The sequence below is a fragment of the Conger conger genome, chromosome 13 (genome assembly GCF_963514075.1).
Source record: "Conger conger chromosome 13, fConCon1.1, whole genome shotgun sequence".
Lineage (NCBI taxonomy): Eukaryota > Metazoa > Chordata > Actinopteri > Anguilliformes > Congridae > Conger > Conger conger.
In genome coordinates this window covers 12,335,397-12,356,301 of record NC_083772.1, presented here as the reverse complement: position 1 = coordinate 12,356,301, position 20,905 = coordinate 12,335,397, and the positions used below count along the sequence as shown (strand labels likewise).

General features: G+C 42.0%; 2 protein-coding genes across 3 annotated transcripts in view; both read right to left on the bottom strand.

Annotated features, from left to right (window-relative positions):
* Window positions 1-4,553: 4,553 nt before the first annotated feature.
* On the bottom strand, window positions 4,554-9,492 carry LOC133108110 (mitochondrial uncoupling protein 2-like). 2 transcript variants are annotated; one of them, XM_061217535.1, is made up of 8 exons: window positions 9,342-9,492; window positions 8,877-9,064; window positions 8,620-8,772; window positions 7,496-7,703; window positions 7,048-7,245; window positions 6,736-6,837; window positions 6,199-6,379; window positions 4,554-6,089 (listed from the first exon to the last, which is right to left on the bottom strand). In XM_061217535.1, exons 2-8 carry the CDS (start codon window positions 8,880-8,882, stop codon window positions 5,975-5,977), a joined length of 963 nt encoding a protein of 320 aa, XP_061073519.1. In that variant the 5' UTR covers window positions 8,883-9,064; window positions 9,342-9,492; the 3' UTR covers window positions 4,554-5,974. The 2 variants fall into 2 exon arrangements, with proteins under 2 accessions (XP_061073519.1, XP_061073520.1); XM_061217536.1 differs by lacking the exon at window positions 8,620-8,772.
* A 2,487-nt stretch (window positions 9,493-11,979) lies between these two features.
* Window positions 11,980-20,905, bottom strand: part of c2cd3 (C2 domain containing 3 centriole elongation regulator) — a 30,660-nt gene continuing 21,734 nt past the window's right edge. The window contains exons 30-33 of the mRNA XM_061216744.1: window positions 20,354-20,544; window positions 19,130-19,985; window positions 17,247-17,355; window positions 11,980-12,382 (exon numbers count right to left, since the gene is read on the bottom strand). Coding sequence (XP_061072728.1) covers window positions 12,239-12,382; window positions 17,247-17,355; window positions 19,130-19,985; window positions 20,354-20,544 — 1,300 coding nt within the window. The 3' untranslated portion in view covers window positions 11,980-12,238. The remainder of the gene's footprint in view (window positions 12,383-17,246; window positions 17,356-19,129; window positions 19,986-20,353; window positions 20,545-20,905) is intronic.

The window sequence follows — 20,905 nt, the reverse complement described above, 5'->3', positions numbered from 1 at the left end:
ATTTAGTGTCTTTGAACTTGGCTTCTCCGGAACAGCTCTAGAGTAGGGTCTAAAATGCTGCTCATGTTCGGCTGATGAGGTGAGAACTACATATGGTGACCTCCCAAATTGTTTAAGCTTAAGCTGATTTACCTCCCGAATTGGTAAATAAGCTTAAGATCCTTAAGAATTGCAAGGCAATACACCAACAGAAACATCTTTGTGATGTAAGGGTTTACCCAAGCATTGAAAGTATTTCGGGTAATTTCACTCTTCTTGTTTATGAAAGATGTCACAAACCTTTCATTTGTACTCTGCATTTTTTTCTCTGTTTACATTTCTCAACAAAAGAAAACAACCTAAATTTGAAAGGAAGGGATGCACTTGCAAAGCTTATTATGAATATCCACTTGTTATTGTACAATAGTACTATATGAAAGGTCATAATAGGTGGACCCTAAACTGCGACCCTATTCTGTCCTATGCAGCTGTTATTCACCATTGTCATATTCAACTGTTCATCAGAACACATTCACAAACATTCATGAATACCTATGCCAACTGACAGTATTACCTGATGTACTGTGCCACCATTCAGTCAGTGAAATTACATTGAAATTCTGATTTGCATCTTCTGATATACATCAGATGTGAAATGTACATCAGGGATCATCAAATCTGGCCCTCAAATCCAAATCCTGCCCTGGTTTTCTTTTCTCCTGAGGAATTTAACTGAACAATTAGTGCTACCGATCAGCCAGACTGTCTTCACACCAGAGTCTGAAGTAAAGGGAAGATTGAAAACCAGCAGTTCTCAACCCTGGAAGACCGTGATTGGATGATCTGTGATGTACATTGTGATATGGTTGGTGGCATAGCCCACCCCATCTTGGGCAGCATCAATGCTGATAACTGTTTAGAAGAGGAGCCTCCTATTTCAGGTCTTCTGTTGTTAAATAGATGAAGGTCATCATCAATGCAAGAGTGTCTCCTCTAAAACATCTTTAGAAATGTTGAGCGGAGCGATTCATCTTTTTTATACTACCAGTGACATTGCTATTGTGGTTCAGTAGAGTTTGAAGTAGTAAGATTATACAATTAAAAGATAAAGATCTCAGAGATACAGTGACAAGAAGTCTTTCACAAAAAAGCTCTGCTCATGCTCAGAACAAATCGAGCAGTTCGACAGATTAATTTCCCAGATAAAATTAATCACGTGAAAATGGCCGGATAAGCGAAACCCTTCAGCTGGATTTGCAGCGCTGTGTCTAATTTGTGAGCCACCTCAAGCTTTCAAAGCTTCTCAGCATGCGAAATGTAGAGAAAATTATTCATTGCTGCCATAGAACCCCGTGTTATTTGCAACTGTGCTGTGATCCTATCATCCTTTTTTTTTTTTCTCCGAAGTTACAGCGTCCCAACTGCCACATCCAATTAACTTTACCTACCCTCTTGACAGGGGATTCAGTCACGCTACTCAGAGAGTGATGTAGCAATAGGGGGGGGGGGGCATGCAGGTGCATCTAGCTGTGTCAGGATAAGGTCCTCAGAGGCAGTGCCACGCAGAGCTTGTGACAAATGGCCCGCGTGTTGAACAGAAGCACCCAGGGAGAGCAGGACTGCGCGTGTAAGGTCGCAGACAGCAGTCACTGCAGTCGATGAACTGTTGTGAAAGCTGTCAGGGCTGATTAAGATATGCGGCAGCATTCGTGAGGACAGCCCGTCAGTGTGTTCGGCAGGCGTGAACAGAACCCGTGGGAGAACTCTGTACCTTTCTGTCTCTCTTTCAACCTCCCCCTTCCCTTGCCTTCTCTCTTGCACCCATGCAAGCCACACGTGCACTATGGCAGTAGATGGGATATGCGATTCTATTTTGATTTGATTTATTAGAATTTATTTTTTTAAACATTTGAAATAGCAAATAGTCTCGTTGTGTCTTCTATTCACTGCAGGGACATGTTTTTTTTACTTTTTTTTATTTTAGGCCAGCACTAAGACAGCTGATTCTACTTAAGTCTTGACTCAAGATCATGATTAGTTAATTAGTTGAATCAGGTGTTGTAGTGCTGGGCTAAAATAAAATAACTTGCATCCAGTGTGGAATTTTTTTGGGTAAAATTGGACACTCCCTAAATTAAACAGCTGGCACTGTCCTCTGTGTTCAATTGCTTGTGCAAAGGGATCATGATCCTCAAGGGCTGAGAACTGGGGCAGGTTCAATCAGAAAACATTTTGCTACGGTTTCTGGGTTGAACTGTGTATTTCCTCCCAACAGTGTGCAGCATTTTGCGACAGGCTTTGAGGTATGTTTGTCAATAATGAAGTAAAGCCAGAATAGCCTTCTCAGACGCCTTCTCAGACGCCATCATAGCAAACCACGGTTTTCAGCATAGTGTTCAATGTGCCACAGTATAAATAATGTTTAAATAAACATTTTGCTACATTTTCTCGGGCCAGAATGTCACCCTGCTGGTTTTCCACCCTCCTGGGAGAAAGGGCTTAAGACGGTCTGGCCAATCAGTCGCATTAGTTCAGTTAATTACTCAGGAGGAAAATAAATGCAATCTGGATTTGGATGCAAGGGCTCGATGTGATCATCCCTGATGTACAGCCTCAATACCAAAGATCATGTAAAAACTTGATTTTCCCTAAGGCTCGGTACAGAACAGAATTTCCAACTCTCGCACTTTTGGTGTGAGACTCACCCTTTCAGGTTCTGTCTCACGCACATTTAGATTTTTTACACAGGCGGTGCATCTCATGCTAAAAATGCAGTACTGAGGGGAGCAGTAAGTTTACTGCCATAGTTGCTCAACACCAACACACCATATAAGCATGTCGGCCTACTTGTTTTTGTTTAAAATCAGCAAGCAGCAGGCCTACTTTTTCTTGTTTAAAATACTTTCAGGTCTTGTATTGCTTATTTTTTGCCAGTAGAGGGTACTCTGCATTCACTTTTTGTTGCCATGTGTACCGTGCCCGCATTTGTAACTATTTACAGATGGTGTTTTGTGTGAGCTACACAGAGTACTTTGAATAGAATAACTACAGTATTTTCAATGTATTTTCAATGTACCTTCAATGTACCTTTGGTGCACAAAGCACAAACAAAATACAGATATGCACTTTGTTCCATTTGTTTTAATGTGTGTTTAGAACCGTTGCTTTTTCAAAAGATGACCTGGGGCTACTTTTTCAAAACTGCAACCAAGGGGGGGGGGGGGGAGAGTTGTCACCTGGGTGTAGTTGCATAGATACATTATAGCCTATTGATTGTTTTAGAATCATCATTTTCAGCCAATTTTAATTGAAAGTTATCATGTGTCCACACATAAATATTATTAGATTGTTTGTTTGTCAAATCGTTTTTTTGTTTTTTTTTTGCTTGTGGCGCCGTGACTCCTGGGTCAGTTTAACTTCCATCGTTCCAGCAGCATGCCTTCTGCCATCTGGGTATCTGGCTTCTTTTACATGGTACTGTTCCACGACTGCACGCAGATGAAGGGGTCTGTGACCTTTCACCTCCCTTCATACTTTGAGTAGGCTACATGGTGATATTTGGATTATGTAAAAAGATCAAAAGAGAATAATCGCAAACTTTCTGGACATGTTATTCTGAAGCAGTGTGTAATGGGGGCATCCATGTATAAACACATGTAGCTCTTCATTCTTGGACCCGTCATTTATTCTTTTCAGGGCTAGTTAGAAAGAGTGGAAATCCAGTTTTTTTTTTTTTTGGACAGTAGAAACTAGTACCGTTGAGAAGAATATGAATGGGCCTCGTGTTTCTTTTCTTTTTAAAATCTCCAGTGACTTTGGTAAGCTTGCCCATAGTTCACATTCTGCAGGCTTTTGGTAGAACAGCAGTGTACAGTTGTAATATTGGGTTGGTGATATTAAGTGGGGAAAGTATTCACAAATTAGTGTTTTCTACATAGCATTCAGTCAGCTTAGTTCAGTGGGTCCCATTCCCAAACCCAGCTCCTGGGAACCCTGTGTATGCTGGAGTTGCTATGCCAGAATTTCAACAAGCTGTTAATAGCTGGTTTTTGTGTTTAGACTAATTATTAACCTCTTTAGGCATATGTCAGAATTAGCTGCAGTATGTATGGCATGAAGCCCATTGCTCATATTGTGCTTATGCCACACTGCAAAACCTCATCAAATTAGATGAAACGATAATTAAGTTAGGTTTCTCAACACAAGTTTCAGTTTGTTCACAATGCAGGTTTGGATCATCATCATTGACTTTGCCTTTGAATTCTTCATTCTCTACCAAATTGCTAGTTTTAGTGGTCATGTGCCCACACTTTCATCAATTAGGAGCCTATTGATTCACCACCGTCTTTCATTTCATCAGTTTAAAGTTTTCTTTGTTATCTTTAGTGAAATATAGCATAATTGGCGCAACATGAATATCAGACTGCTATTCTTCATGGGATGCTTAGCTATTTCTGACATAATGTGGCAGGTGTAGGTAATGATCCCTCTGGACATGACCTAATTAAGAAAAATATACAGATTGTCGTGGGATTATGGGATTGTAACTGTGGAACAAAAACCAGCATACAAAGTTTTTAAAACCCACAATGTTTTATACCAGAAAATAAACAACCAACTTCAGACAAAATTCTGTTTACTTATTCCCTGACCCATTTGTGCAAATGGGGGTTTGTGCAGATCCTGGGAACATGGGCAATGATATGTAAGGGTACGTAAGAATCAACACACCACATGTCAAAGACAGTATTGTCAGAGTGTTAACACTGAGAGCTGGCCAGTAGTTTGGCTGCTTTTCTTTTCTAACTGATCATTTATTGATTTATGCCAAGAAGAGTAAGACAAACACACATTCTTATTTGCTCTTTCCTTAGGCTAGAGGAATGTCCTTCATACAAAGCTGGACCTGACAGTCTGTAGATGCCTGCATAGCCAAGATTTAGTACCAAACCAAAGGCATATTTCACTCACTACACTGAAAGCCTATACTTTCGGTGTTGAAGTGAAATGCCCTTTGGTCTGGTATCAAATCTTGGCAGTGCAAATACAGACAACATTTAGCAACCCTGTAACATAATTGTCAATCTCATTCTATGTAGGCATCTACAGAGAAGGAGAAACTGTAGCACCTCTCCCTACATTTCATACATTTAATTTGACATTTAGTTGAGGCTCTTATCCACAGCTGCTTGCATACGAGGGATTTACACAGTGAGATGTTATACTGGTGGCCCCTGATCAGCTCAAAAAATTCAACAAGTGTTTCAACATTGACCATTTATAAACATTTGACTTTTTCCCTAGGAATCACTTTGACCAGCAATTTGTCTAACAACACCAGAGCACAATGGGCAAAAACCATGATAATTGATAATTCTTCTGTTTCAATTCTGCTTAGAAATTTTTGCAATTGATATAATATTCTTCAAGTAATACAGCACACAGTGCTTTACAGACATTTAATGGAAAGGTAAAAATAAGAAAATGTATGTTGATGGACAAATTTAAGATCAGGCGTGAAAAATAAAATCACGAAAATACAAACAATAAAAAATTGATATAAACTATTTGACATTACAAGAAGCAGGACTGGGCATATACAGACAATAGAAAGAAAACTAAAAATAAACTTTAAAAAAACTTTTACAATTTAAACCCAACAAAAAAGCAAGCTTATAAGACTGAGTCGTCAAATGAGATTTAACCCTGAGTGAGCATGTTTCAAAGAGTGCTCCTTCTGGCGGCAGTCCAGCTCCTCTCCGCCACAATCATACCGGTGCTCTCTCCGCTTCGTTCCCATGGAGACGGAATATTGGGTCATCAACCCAGCGCTAGGCTAACGCGTTGTCCAGTCGGGGGAACTGTGCCTATCGCTGGCAGATGGCGCATGGCGGTATGTACACTAAGGTGAGCTCTACTCCCTCCGTGTCTGCAGGGCTCAAACCCCACCATCAAATTAAGATCAAAGGATGTCCACTGTCCAAGGGGGGGTAGCTCAAACTGGGGACTCCCAGGACAGCTGGGTCCTCATCATGGCTCTCTTAATTTGCTCATAGGAGACAAACATCACGATGTTCCACGAGCCCAGGCGCAGGAAAGACGGCATGAACCTGGACGAGGAAGAGGACGGAAATCAGTAAAGAACCAAAAAAGAAGGATAAACTCATTTAAAGAACAGAACGAGAGTGCCTGTAACCGGTCGATCCTACTTGCACCCACCCCTTATAAAAAGCAGTGGGGCCTTCCTTGGTCAGCATGGTGACGGCACAGTTGATGGCGCTGCTGTACTGTCCCGGGGAGGAGTTCATGAAGCGCGTCTTCACCACGTCCACCGGAGACGCCACGATGGTGGTGCAGAAGCCCGCGCCGAACGCCGCGGTGAAGTGGCACGGCAGGTTGTCTGTAAAATGCGCGCCGCATTAACGCTGGACGCTACCTGAGGTTATACAACGTAGCAGCTCTGCTTCTCGGCAGTGCAGTATCCAGAGCTCTTTTTCTGGGTTTTGTACATTGTATGTCATTGAAATATTTGATTTTGACCCCAGCAACATTTTCTGCATACAGTTATTACCGAATAATTTGCACATTCAATTACATTATAGGCAAATGGTCTAATCCAAAGTGATGTACAACAAAGTAGGCGTCCATGGTGCCATTGCGAATAACAATGTCATGTACCCTGAAATGTGCAGAATACACTGTAAATATTTACATATGTAAAATCTCTCGCAGTTGTTATTCCCTCAGGTGGCTTACCTGTCATGAGGTCATGCTTTAAGATGAGTTCTTTGATGATATCATAGGTGACCAGTTCTGCACAGTTCACAATTGCATTGCGTGTTATGTTGGGCAGGCAACCTGAGACAGTGAGACAATACACAAATAAATTTACATTTTGAGCTTGTAATTTTATTTCAGTTGGTTAAAATAGACTACATTGAATATTTTATGTAAAGAGTAATGTTTATCCAACAGTGTGGTAATAGGTTAGTCAAACTGATGGTGGAAAGGTATCTTGAATGTCACATGACTTCAGGTAAATTGGTTGATGGTGAGCAGGTCCAATACCTTTCCAGAGGCCTCTGACACCCTCGTTCCGTGCGATGGTCCTGTAGGCATCCATGGTGCCGTTGTACCTCTTCACGCCGTCAGCCACGCGCACCTGGGCCTGGAACCGCACTTTCACCACGTCCGTGGGCTGGGCGAAGGCCACCGCCATCGCCCCCGTAGTGCAGCCGGCCATCAGCCGACTGACGATGCCTGCATCTGGACGGAGAGGGCGACGGCATGGCCTGATTTAGAGAAGCAGACGCATACGGGCAGGCACACACGCTCACTCACTCTCTCCATCTCACACACACACACACACACACACACACTCATAATCACAATAAAACGTTTCCACAAATGGCCCTCCGTAAAATAAATAAATTCCCTATTATTAAGAGTGATAGCTCAGCAGCCCTGGCAGTAGTTCTGCTGGTGGTGGAAGAGGGTCGATATTGAGAGGACTTACTCTCTGATCCCCGGGTGTAGAACTGCTTCATGGAGTCGTACAGGCCAATGCGCACAGAGGCGAAGCTCATCTGCCTCTGCAACCCGGCCACCAGCCCGTTGTACAGGCTCCTGGGCCCCTCCGTCCTCACCATGGTGGTGATGGTACCAAACACACCCCTGTACCTCATCCCGCTGGCCCCCTCGGCAAACTGGGCCTCTCCCTGAATCTGGAACAAACAGACGCACAAAAAACTAGGTAAGGGTCACGGGGAACACTGCTAAAATGTGGATATATAATGTGGCCTATCTGTGAGATTATAGGATTGTGAGACCCACCTAGGATTGTGGAATTGTATGTCCAAAGTGATTTATGAGTCGATTATTCCAAATCAGGAAAATAATTTGTGCATTTGTAAGTAAACAGTGAGCTTTATGTAGGGGAGAACTGGCACAAGTGTAACAAAAAGCATTTTCTCATACAATATAATCACGGATGCGAAAACGCGTTCATATATGTGAGTGCAAGTCTGAGATCAGTGCATTAAACTCTGAGCAAGCTATTTAAAAAAAAGATTTTCACCCTCTTAAGTAAATGAATTAATTAGTTGTGGTTTTTTGTTTGCTCTTACGTTTGTGCTCATTAAACCAAAACGCAGACCATGTTGATCATTCATGTCCTGGTTCCAAGGTATATGTTTGACTTGTATTGCTTACTCGCATAAATTAAAAAGCAATGAAACAGCAGGTGTATCCTATGAGGCACAGTTGTAACACGTGTTACAAGTGTTTTGTCCTAGAAAGTAATACAGATATTGACGATTTATGCAGTTATTTGTCGTTACAATTGTGCCGCACCTCCGTTACAAATGTCGCACACACCTTACAAATGAACACGAACCGTTTGTTCATCTCCTCAAACTTCGTATGATTGTACTCAAGCAGACAAGTTTATGCTCTTTGCGGTTAAAGTTTACCGCTTTTGATCGCATGAGAAAAATGTTTAAATTGTGCCGGTTCTCCCCTCCCATTTAGTGATAGGAAAATGTTGAGCGTTGTTGGGCTGAATGGCCTGTTTTCATTATGTGTAGGTAGGTAGTCAGGTTTATGTTTTGCATGTTTTTAAATACATTTGCCTTTCCTCACCTGAAGCCTGACTTTGGCTGTGTCTAAAGGGAAAGTGGCCAAATCTGCGACGCAGGCTGCCATTCCAGCCCCAAAGAACTTGACAGTTGCCGTGGGGGGCAGGTCTGTGGGCCTCATTCCAACCATGACTAAACCGGGGCAGTAATAGAAAATCTAAAACAACAAAAACAACCGTCTCGCCGACTTTGTAATGTCAACGAACGCTCATCTGTGGTACACTTCTATCTGAGCAGGGGGTAAAACTCAGCCATAGAAACCTGCATTTTGTGGATGACAGGAGAAAAGTCTTTATACTGATCCTCGTTTTAATGAATCCTTTGGAGTTTTCTGACACTCAGGTTTCGGGCAGTGAGAAGTGTATCCGTTGAGAGTGTTGGTCAACTATATCGTCTTTAGCCATACAACTGCTTAAGGTACGATGCGAATGCAACATACCACTTCCTGCCTGTAAAACAACAAATAATACGAGGAATTAATTGAAATCAGACTGTTAATGGTCAATCTACTAATTTACGGTAGGTAGGCTATATGTTAAAACGTAATACAAATCCAAGCAATGCATTGAACGTCTTACAATTTAAACTGTCACAAATGCAGTATAACACATTTTAACTGTAAAATGTGAACAATGAGCATGTGTGCATTTCAAAAGTACGATGAAATTTAAGTAAGTTCTGTTGAAGTAAAATAAATGAATCTACTAATCGACGTATTATTATTACCTGATGGAATTATGTGATATAATCCAATGTTTCTGATTCAAAATGCAGAAGAAATGATCCCGTGGATTATTCCACGGAGCAATTGCTGAGTTCTTACAGGTGTCACGTGGAGTGTTCAGGCTGTGCGAAGAAACCCTCCCCAATTTATACTCGTCCTCTGACGTGACGAGCATACCCTGTCATCCGTGCCCCGGGCAGCTGAGTATTCCTCCAAAGGTGTTTACAAGTTTTCTCCTTAAAAGTATCACGAAACATAGTCAATAGCTCAATTCATACGTTTAAAAAAAAAAACTATAGCTATTCGTAGTTTGCTTAGTGGTATGGACAAAATAGTATTCAAAATAAACACGTGGGTTTAATTATTTCATAGTTGGCTAATAACTAAGAAATGTGCATTACGATTCTTAACAGCCCTGACAGTGCGCAAAACATGATTTGGTGATGGATTTGGGTTTGCGTAGCCTCGCTGACCCTTGGTTAGTGCTCAGTGGTGACATTGACTACTTGAGCAATTATTCTGCCGCACAAACGATTAATTTCGCATTTGGGGGTGACGCATAACTGGACCACTACGTCAAGACTCACAGGCATAGCGAAGGGACAATTATGAAATATTGGGGGTGACATGTATCCCCGTGTCCCCTCCAAACCTACGCCTATATTAATGGTTTTATAAAGAGTGGAGTAAGATGTAGCCTATTTATATGAATGTAAAAGCGAACACGGATGGTTGAGTATCTCTGTAACTGCGCCTTCGCGTATGATACGTGAAAGACTTAAGGATCTGTTCCACTGAAAAAATAAATTTCAGTCAAATTGAACTTTTTCTGTTTACTACTGCAAATCATCCCTCAACTATTCAACTTTCAGGGTAATATCACCTTTTTACACCATGTGTATAGTGAAATTAGTAGGCCGAAACTTATTTAATTTATTTCTATATTTCTGATTTTGGACGATATTGCAGGACTCAGTGCACAGTCCTATCATCATACAATTTTGCAAACCTTTACTCCATATCCAGGTGAGTGTTGTGAGACAATTATTTTCTTGTCACAAATCTCATTATTAGATCTGAAATTTCATAATTCTTCTAAATCCCAAATTTCTACAAAAATTGCTATTGGGTACTGGTGATTTTCGGTGGAACATAACCTGAAGTAAACCTATGATTAGCGGCACGTGTTCATTCAACACTGGCATTCGTAAAGGAACCTTCCCCCGACTCCTCAAAATCCCCCCCCCCCCCTCTCAGAAGTCGAGCTCAGCTGGTGTGTCCTGACCGAGGCGGGCAGAAGACTGTCGACCAATCCAACGCGAGGGCTCGTCCAACCCGCCCTAGTTTATAAATTGCACAGGGCGTTATGGTGTCAGGGTCACAATAGTTGAAATCTCTGGACAGGATGCCCTGCGGCATCTTCTGTACAAAAACGTTAAAGAATACATCAATTTAGTGCAAAGAAAAAACGAAAGAAATGTGTTGTAAACTGTATTTTGTGAATAGCACTCAGAACCTATGGGACTTTAATTTACCATCACGAGCACAGTCCTAATTACAGTAACTTGTATTGGAGATTATAACAGAATTTTCAATGATTATGATCTTTGATGCATATTTTCTACCTTTGCTACCTCCAATTTGATACTATACGTTGAAATGATTTACACAGAACACATTTACATTTACAAAGAATAATGTCAATTCTTGAAAAAAATGTACATTAATCTGTACTGGGAATATAGCATAGTGGAGTAGGATTTTTTGAAATCCAGTTATCCTGGATTCTCATTCAGCCCCATAATTTGCAATCTATGGAGTGATAACGCACAGCCTCGTGATGTGGAATAAGATTGCACGCATCGCTGGCATACAATACATGTTCACAGGACGGTCAGCCTTTGAGGACGCTCGTTACGTCCGGTACGGTATGGAACATGACGTCAGCAGAGCAGACCGAGACTCCGCAGCATGCCGAACACTACTCTCTCGTCCCGCCGAGAGCCGTTAAATTTATGTAACGTTGTGCTGTGTGACTCTTGTAGGAGGAAACGGCACGGCTCGAGCCAATCATACCTGCAGCTAAAGGGGAGTGTGTTAGCACCTGCATGGCATTAAGAGCCTCAAACATGAAGTACAGATACCAGTCTGGACCGGCTGGCGTACATCAAGACATTGCTTGACAGAAGTGGGGGCGTGTACAGAGGGAGGGAATACTAGGGACTCGGTTACAGGCTCGTCTTAAAAAAAGAAAGAAAAAAAAGCTTCATTTTCTGCTGAATAATGCCACAGGTCTTCCTAATTCCAGCTAGTGTCTACTGAAATAAAATGTTCCAACTTTTGCACACGGACAAGAAGAAATCAGACAAAAAGTAAAATAAATTGTTGATTTTGCAGTCTCTAACCATGAGAAAGATTCAAGAGTACTAACGAAGGACTGGAAAGTGGTTAAATCGGGACCAATTCAAATAAAACTAATCACACCAGCAATACATGGTTAAACTAAATACCAGCACATAAATACTGTATCACAAAGAAACAATAATTACTAATCAGCACCAATAGCAGCTGTAGGTGATGTTATTTCCTTCTGTTCCTGTTACTGCAATTACTCATACAGGAATAATGTAATTCCAAGCATTTCACAGCAAACCGTTTTATTTTAATTTATATTAAAAAAAACAAAAAAACAGAAATACTGCATGAACAAAATAAATTTACCTATTTATACCCTTTACATTATTTAAAAATTACTGTACAAAGATGGAATCTGAACATAATCAGACAAGTAAAATAAGCATGGGAGACTTCAGATCAGACTTGGCAAATAATATACTGCCAACATTATATACAAACACACTATACATTCAGAGAAAGAAACAAAAGTGGTTTAAAAGTGCTATTTCTCCTCTGTAAAACGGGATGAAAAGATCTTGGCGATCCTTCTTGCTTCCTCTCGGTTCATAGCGGAGGGGGGAGGTATGCTGGGTCGTGGCCGTGGGGCTTTCGTTAATGAAATCCCCTGCTGACCAGACTTCTTTCCCTGGAAAAAAAATATATATTTTGCATCTTAATTTTTGTATTATTTATTTACCATGATAAATGTAGTATTTTTTTAGCAGTTAAACAGAGGCTTTTATAAGGACCACGTACGTGAAAATACTGACAGCTTGCTCAGTACAGGAACTACTGGTTCAAAAATGTCAGATTTATTAAACACTGAATGGGAAACTCCCTCACTCTATTCAAAACAAGGTGTGCTGCCACACTCACACAACACTTCAATAATGTGAACAGGTCATTCTGCATTGTATAGCCCAATAATCCGGTTTAAAATGTAACCCTTGCATGGGACAGACACACATAACAGGTTACTTTAGAAAGTATTACCCCCCCCCCCCCCATACCATGTGTAAGAAAATTAAGTTCAGCTCATCAAACAACCGACTACGAGAACGGTATAGAGGTGACAACTAAAAAGCATTTCAGCTAATGACATTACGTGTCCATTACGCCTGTAGTCAAGGGTTCAAGAATAGCAACCATTTTATTCTGGGTATGTCATTTGTAAGCTTGTGTCAAGAAAAGGGGCGATACTACTTCAGGGGTTAACTAATAAAAAGCATAATCAGAGTCGGTAGCTATGGGCTCTGCATCTTCACTCATAAAACCCAGGAGACCCCTTGCTACACGAGGGAAAACAGATCTAGATCTTTCCGAGAGATGAGGAAAACCTATCCTGTTTGCTACCGAATGATGACCCAAATACACATACAGTCTCACTGGCTTCTTGTAAGGGAGTGGGAACAGAGCGTGCCGCCCAACGTGATGAAACCCAAGACTGGGTGAATGGCACATGGAGAGGAGGCCTCCTGAATTAGGAACAGCTCCAGCAGCCTGTTAAAGGAGCCTGCTGACACCTCTGTGCCCTTCTGCCTCATCACATGGTGCGGTGCAGCCAGTCATAACCAGTTTACCCCGGAGCTTCTCTGACCTTTGTACACATTTTCCCCAATAAACAACTGCACGCGCTCCACCAACCCTCCAAACCTGAAACTGGAGATGGGTATTTAACAGATTGACGCAAACACATCTAGCCAGCCCCACAAAAGGCCAAGTTAATTTAAGTTAAATAGCAATAGAAAAATATAGCATCAGTAAGCAGAATCAAGAGATTCAGTTGATACACTGCTGCAGTAGTCTATGAAGGTATACAATCCCTTCATAAACTGTAATCAAAAATCTATTCTTTAATGAAAATTTGAGTGACTGGAGCCATTTTGTTCGTAAATAAATGCAAACCTTAAATAATATACAGGGATTACGGACTCTAAATATTTTGGAGTTTGTGTTCTGAGACAAGTAGCCTGGACTTGAGTGAGTGAGAGCTGAATGTCACACGTTGAAGCCGGTTCAAGGCAAATGAATCAACTAATCAATTAATCAATTACAAATATTAACTGGGTTGCAAACAAACCCTCAAAATGAAGAGACGATTTGGAGACAAATAAACAGGCACAAGGTAATATTATTTCCTGTTCCCTTCCAGGAGAGCAGTAAATTTATTTGGTGTTTTTCTTTCCACGAAACCAATGTGTACCGTCTCAGTGACAGTGCTGCAGAAATGCTGTGGGCCAAAGATGCTCGGCCAAATTCCCAGGGTGGCACCCTCAGTGAACCGGTTATTTAAGACTGTGTCCTTGTTTGTATAATTCCATGACGTGGTGCCATGGACATGTTGACCCGCCACACCCCCCCACCTCACGAGACGTCCGGCGTGTTGATCTCCCGGTCAGACCGAGGCCAGCCGGACGAGGAAACCCTGCCGTTTCCCTGACTCCGCCATCTCCGAGAAGCTGTACACAATCCCCTGCCGCCAGTCCCACACCCCAGACACTCTGCGGCAGAAAGGGGCAGACAGCTTCTTGCTTTGCCCAATTATGAGAGACGTGATTATATTTAATCTCTTACAGAATAACCATGGGCATCTTGCACAACTGGGATGCGGCTGAACTTACTGAGCTTGAGCTGAAATATGGCTGTGCTGCAATCTTTTGATTTTGCCACACTATTTTCCCACTGCAGTTATACCGGTATACTTGCCTTTCTCTATGGCACTTGTGCACGACATTTATTAGAGAAAAGCTATTTTCCTTCTCCTGTTCATCAAGCCTTGTCATACGTTTTAATTTTTGAACTAGAAATTAATTTGTTAAATTAAGTAAGAAAATTATTTGTATGGAACCATGTCTGGTAGACTGATAACATTGGCAAATGCAAGCACACAGAGATGCAACCTTTGAAATGAACTCAGATCTTGTTTCACTGTAAAATGAGAGGCAACTAAAGTATGAGCACTTAGATCCAATCAGGCTTCATCTTAGGGAATGATGATAAAATTAGATTATACTGTCAACGTATGCAAAATAATTTAAGCATATCTATTCAGATAAAAGAAATTGATTAAAAGGTTGTGTGGTATTGTGTGGTATAACAATGTATCTATTTTTGTGAAGCCACCTATCAGGTTCTCAAATTGTACCCCTAGCACATTCACTCATTCCACTCAATGGACACTACTACAGTGGGGTGCAAAGATTTGAGCACCCATGCTTTAAATGTCTATTACAATGAATTTGTACATGATCAAAAGCAAACCTGAGCTCTAAATGGTTAAACATGAGACCTTTCTGCAAATTCTAAAGCAAGATTGCTTTTCATTTTTTTACTGTTTATAAATGATAAAAAAAGGAAAAGGGCCCAGTGTAAAAGTTTGGTATTAACAACCATGGGTTCCGCTAAACAGTTGTCCAAGGATGTCAGAATGAAGATGGTTCATTTCCACAATAAGAAGAACTAACTATTTCCACTGTCAGAAACATTATTAGAAAATGGAAGATAAATGGAACAGTTGATGTCAAGGCAAGGTCTGGAAGACCAATAGAATAGCCCTAGACCTGGTGAGAAATGCTCAGAAGAACCCATACATCACTGCAAAAGAGCGAGTGGTAGGTAGAATGGATTCCACAAATTATCAAAAAATTCTACAGGCTAATGTTCGAAGGTCAGGCCAGACATTGAAGTCGAAGAGAGGTTGGGTATTCCAGGAAGACAAGGCTTTCCTAAGGAAGAGGAAACCCAGACATACAGAGGACAGAATGTGTTTAAAGTTGAGGAACACAAGGTTGTGTCAGGGAGAGCTGGGAGGTTTATTATTGTATAGTGTACATAGAAACCTAACTAACACAGGAATACAAGTTAACTACCATTTATAGGAATTCTCTTACGCGCTAGTCTAAACCATGGACAAGTATACCTATTCCGGAACATTCTGTAACTTGCATTGTACACACCGAAACTGCATAGTGTATCTTGCAGGATCAAGACAAATTCCTGTACCGGATTAACATTTAAAAATAACTTAACGGTTGCTTCTTTTAATATCTGAAAAGTACACAAAGGCAAATACAGCAGCCCAAAATTATACTAAGGCAATCTTTACAATAGCGCTGAAGCACACCTTTTTCTTCAGTGCACGGATCTGTACAGTCCTCAGGCTATGATGGAGTGATGTCACACAAGCTTAAAAAATACTGAAAAGAATTCTCGAGGGAGAGGCAGGTTGAGGTGTTGCTGGGTGTTGCTGGATATCGTGTGATCAGTGTGCCATATCAGTTTTGTTATTGCAAGGAATGCAAATTCAGTATTGAAACAAAACCAGTCATTCCTCTTGGAAAAAGTATATTTGACCCTGGTTACCAAATAAATCAGTATTGGAGGCTATTGGCATTTGCCCAGCCTTGGGATCCAAGTGCTTACATCAGCAGCACGTCCCCAATTTCCATTCAACTCCTCTCTTTTACAAGAAGTTGTCCTTATGACTCTGCATTTGGTGCATTATTTGTTGTGAGTTGTGAACATAGTGTGGCTTCAGAAAGTATTCAAACCCCTTCACTTTTTGCACACTTTATTGAGTTGTAGAATAAAATTGCCATTTTCGCCCAACCTTCACGGTTCACCTTTCAGCTCGACAATGACCTGAAGCATACGGTCAAAAAGACAACGCTGGAGTGGCTGGGATAAATCTCTGACTGTCCTTGAGTGGACCAGCCAAAGCCCAGACTTAAACCCCATAGAACATCTGTGGAGAGACCTGAGGAGGGCAGGTCACAGATGCTTACAATCTGATGGAGCTTGAGTGGATCTGCCTGGAAGAATGGGATAAATTGCCCAAATCGGGGTGTGCAAAGCTTGTTGAGTCTTGCCCTAGAAGACTGTAATTGCTGCCAAAGGGGCTTCTACAATGTACTAAATTACAGGTCGAAATGCTTATATAAATGAGAGATTTCAGTTTTTTATTTTTTAAATTAAAAAATGTTCTAAAAACATGTCAACTTAATTTTGGGTTACTGAGTGTAGCTTGTCAGGCAAAAATAGCTATTTTATCCATTTAAAATTAAATCTGCAACACAATAGTGTGCAAAAAGTGAAGGGGTTGGATCACTTTCTGAAGCCACTCTAACTAAACACATTATTACGTTATTGCTGGCTAGAAAATCCCACCCTCTACAAATTCACAAAAGCACATTCACAAAATTACTCGTACAAGAACGTCATACATATTTCTTCCTTCTACTCGTACTAGCCTGTATCCGTTTCATTTGTGGAACTGGAAATGAAAACATTATTCAAAGTGATCATTTCATGTGACACAAACGGTGAGAGAGGCAGGTTATTCAACAGCTTCACTTTTCATTATGTTTCCATATCTGGCTTGCCTCAATTACTGTACAGCACACTAGCTGCTTGGGGGGGGGGGGGGGGGGGAAATCCTATTGGCACCCGTGCCATGGTGTGGCGGCAGCTTTCCCAGGCGCGTGAGGGGTACGTGTGGGGGCTGTACTTACAGTGTCAGTGAGGGGCCTGGGGAAAACGGGAGCCAAACGCATGGCCCGCATCGAGGCCTCCAGGTGCTGGGCTGAGAGGAAGAAATTTGGGATATCAACAGGATCAGGACTGAGGAAATCACATTAAGGAGGAATAGGAATCATAGTACCCTGGAACAAATGAGAAAGCCATGACTGACTACATATGCTTTAAATTATATACAAGATCAATATTACTGGATCAAAGGCAGCTTGGGACAAGATTTACATTAATACATGACTTGTTACTGTGTTAGCACGTTATGAGAACTGAATCTGTAATGAAGTGTTATCACCAAATACCTTGGTCTCCCAAAGAGGGAAGAGGGTCAAATCAGACTCAGAATCCAAGAAAGTGGTTGCAGCACCGTCTCAGATTTTGTTCAAAGTTTGTCTATGTAATGTTTGGGTCCAAAAAACAAGGCCTGTAAAATATTATTGTTCATTTCCAATGTTTTTATATTTTTTGGCCCTTGATATTTTAAAATGCCTTATCTGGGAAGCCATGTTTGGCAATTAATATCTTAAAAGGTATTATTCCTAGCCTCACCAAACTTTGTAGAATGGAAGACAAACATGACCAGTATGACCATTAAAAGTTATTGATTTTCTATAAGGCCCTAGATTTGGAAAAAATGAGTGATATTGAGGGTATCATATTATCATTTCTTTGCACCCATATGGTATCAATCATTTTTTCTCCAAATACAAATACAAATTAATTATTAATTTTGTGCCAATATCTGAAGTCTCTACCACTAATGGACACAAAGATATTAATAATAAAACAAGGCGTGGTAGCATTTTTCAGTCATTTTCTTTGGACCAAAATGGTATGTGGGGTAGCTAGTAGGCACATGAACATTTATTTGGAAATGGCTTAATGTAAAGTAATTTAATGTACAAAGTGTGTTCCATGTTCCCTTCAGAGATAAATACACATAGTTAAAGGTATTATTTTACCTCTAGGAAAGAAAACGTCCATACTGAACAAACTGGGTCTTCCCTTATTATCTCTACTTATGTGTGTCCCAGGCTCTGAAATATTGATTGGAGTAAAGAAATGAATGCGTTCTGTTGGCTCATTGTACTATAGGCCATTAATGCAAGCTATATTCTTTACTAACAGGGCCTCATAATAGAAAAAGGCATTACCTCTGATAGATAGATGCTATATTAAATATAAAATTTTATATCCCATATTGAAAAAAGAATGAGACACTCAATAGGGGCATATACTGATGATTGCACTGAGTGGACATGTTTCAACATGCGTATCAGTACAATTTCCATACATAGCTTTCTAAGATGCACACTATAAAATTACATGTATAAACACATCAAACCTTTTAGGTGGAAGCACATTTAGATCTACCCACTGGAGCTTGAGAGGATACCACTTACTCCTCCTTATACCAGAGGTTTTATCAAAATATTTCATATGTCCATTGATAGTAGAGACTTCAAATATTGGCACAAAATGAATAAAAGATAGATAAAAAAATATATTATTGATATCACATTGGTGCAAAAAAGTGGGTTTGTAGTAGCCTCAATATCACTTTCATGGTTTTGGAATACAGAAAACATGTTCGTCTTCCATCCTACAAAGTTTGGTGAGGCCAGGAACAATACATGTCAATATATTAGCCTAATGCCCAATCATGGCTTCCCAGAGAAGGCTGTTTTGAGGCTAATTAAATAATAATAAATAAAAACATAGGATTTGAACAGAAATATTTTACAGGCCTTGGTTTTGGGACCTATTCATGATATGGACAAGGTTTGAACAAAATCTGAGAAGATGCTGCAACAACCTTATCTAATTAGACGCAGAATGACCCAAGAGGGAGGTTTAAGGATACCGCTTGCTCTCCTTGTCCTCTGCACTGGAGTTTTCCTTTTCCGACGGACGGCTGTCCCTCTCTTCCCAAAGATTTTGTGGAGCAGGTGAGGCAGTGTCCCTCTCCTCCTCTGAATCTTCGCCCTCGTTCGGGGCCTCCTCGTCGCCTGGTGACAGATCCTGGGGAGGAGCGGCAGAAGTCCGCGGGCCTAGGTGTCTCACTCTGGCCTCGTCCGGATCGGACTCGTCCGAAAGCGTGTGGTCCGTGTGCGGATCCTCCTCCGGAGTGACGCCCAGGAGCTCCTCACAACTCCTGTCATACAAGGGTTCTGCCTGCTGGACACCTCCTCTACTGATCTCCACCTCCTCAGCACCTCCTCCCCTGCCCTCCGCCTCTTGGCTTGGGCCGGGCTGCTCCTCCAGGTCCTCCAGGCTCTGCAGGGAGCCCAGGTCGGGTTCGGACAGAAGGCTCGTCCACGGGCTGGTCCTGTCCGTGGCCACGGTGACCTCGTTCAGCGTTCTGGGCTCGATCACGGTCTCCTCGTACTCCCGCTCCTCCTCTCCCTCGTCTTCCTCCAGGTCTCCGCACCAGCGCTCGCCCTCGTCGGACGACAGGCTGCCGTGTTCGCGGCGGACCTCCTCTGCGCCTCCCTGCACGTCGCTGGGTTCGTCCCTGCCCTGCGGGACGGGGGAGCAGGAGGGGGGCCCTCTGTCCTCAGGAGTCTCCAGCCCTTCACTCGGGCCGTGTTGGGCTTCAGTCTGCTTGACCGCTGAAAAGCGGTTCCAGTTCGACAGTAAGTGGTGCTCAAGTGTGTTGGCCAGACCGGAGATGCCCTGGGAATTCTCACGGGGGCCACTGTGGTGGTGTCCATGGAGATCTGGAGTGTGGAGACAGGGAATCATAACTGCTCTGTCATAAGAAACAGTGTCCTGGCCCATTGTGTGCAGTTTTTGTAGCATTATTGTTTTTATTTTTCTCCTCAGTCTTTTTATGGTCATAAAGCTCCATACACATTCAGTGTGCCTCTAAATACACTCTACCCCAGTGTGTCTTCAGGGCCTCCCAGGCCCCACGGCAACTGAGCGCTGTGTGTATTTTTTGCAAGAAATGGGCAATGCATGAACCCGAGTTACTTCAACACAGAACTGCATAAAAACCTCTGAAAAGGGAAGCCGTTTGGTTACAGCGAAACCACAGATCCACATGCATGAGTGTGTACAGGCACGTGCAGGGACAGTGGCTCACCGCCGATCAGGCTGTTCACCTCTCCGACCAGCCGACTGGACCGGAGCAGCAGCTGAGCGCTGTCCGTCTCGGAGTCTCTGTGCTCGTCCGGCCTGGGAGGCGGGGCCTGCTCGGGGAGGCTGGGGAATGTGGGCGTGGTCAGCTTTCGGCTGAAGTAGCGCTGAATATCATCCAGCTCGCTCAGGTTTTTCCTGCTCGCAGAAAGCACAGCACAAAAAAAGACATTTTGGTTCTACAAACACGGGATTACTGACATCACTGCCAGTTGTAACAAACTGACATTGTTCATATATGTCCTACTTTGAGGTTGCTTGTGAGTATTTGGTGCTTGTGTAGGGCAGACCCCCAAAACAGACTGTGTTGATGGCGCTGACACAGGGTCAGCAAGGTTTGATGAAGACAGTGCTCGTCAATACAGGACTATTGCTCCCATCATTGTGCTGCCTCCCAGAAGTTGAAATAGTATAGACCATGGGTTTTCCACATACAGTGTTTGGTATTTTTAGATAGCTAATGTGGTGGGAAATAGTTTGGTATCATTGGTGGTGTAGT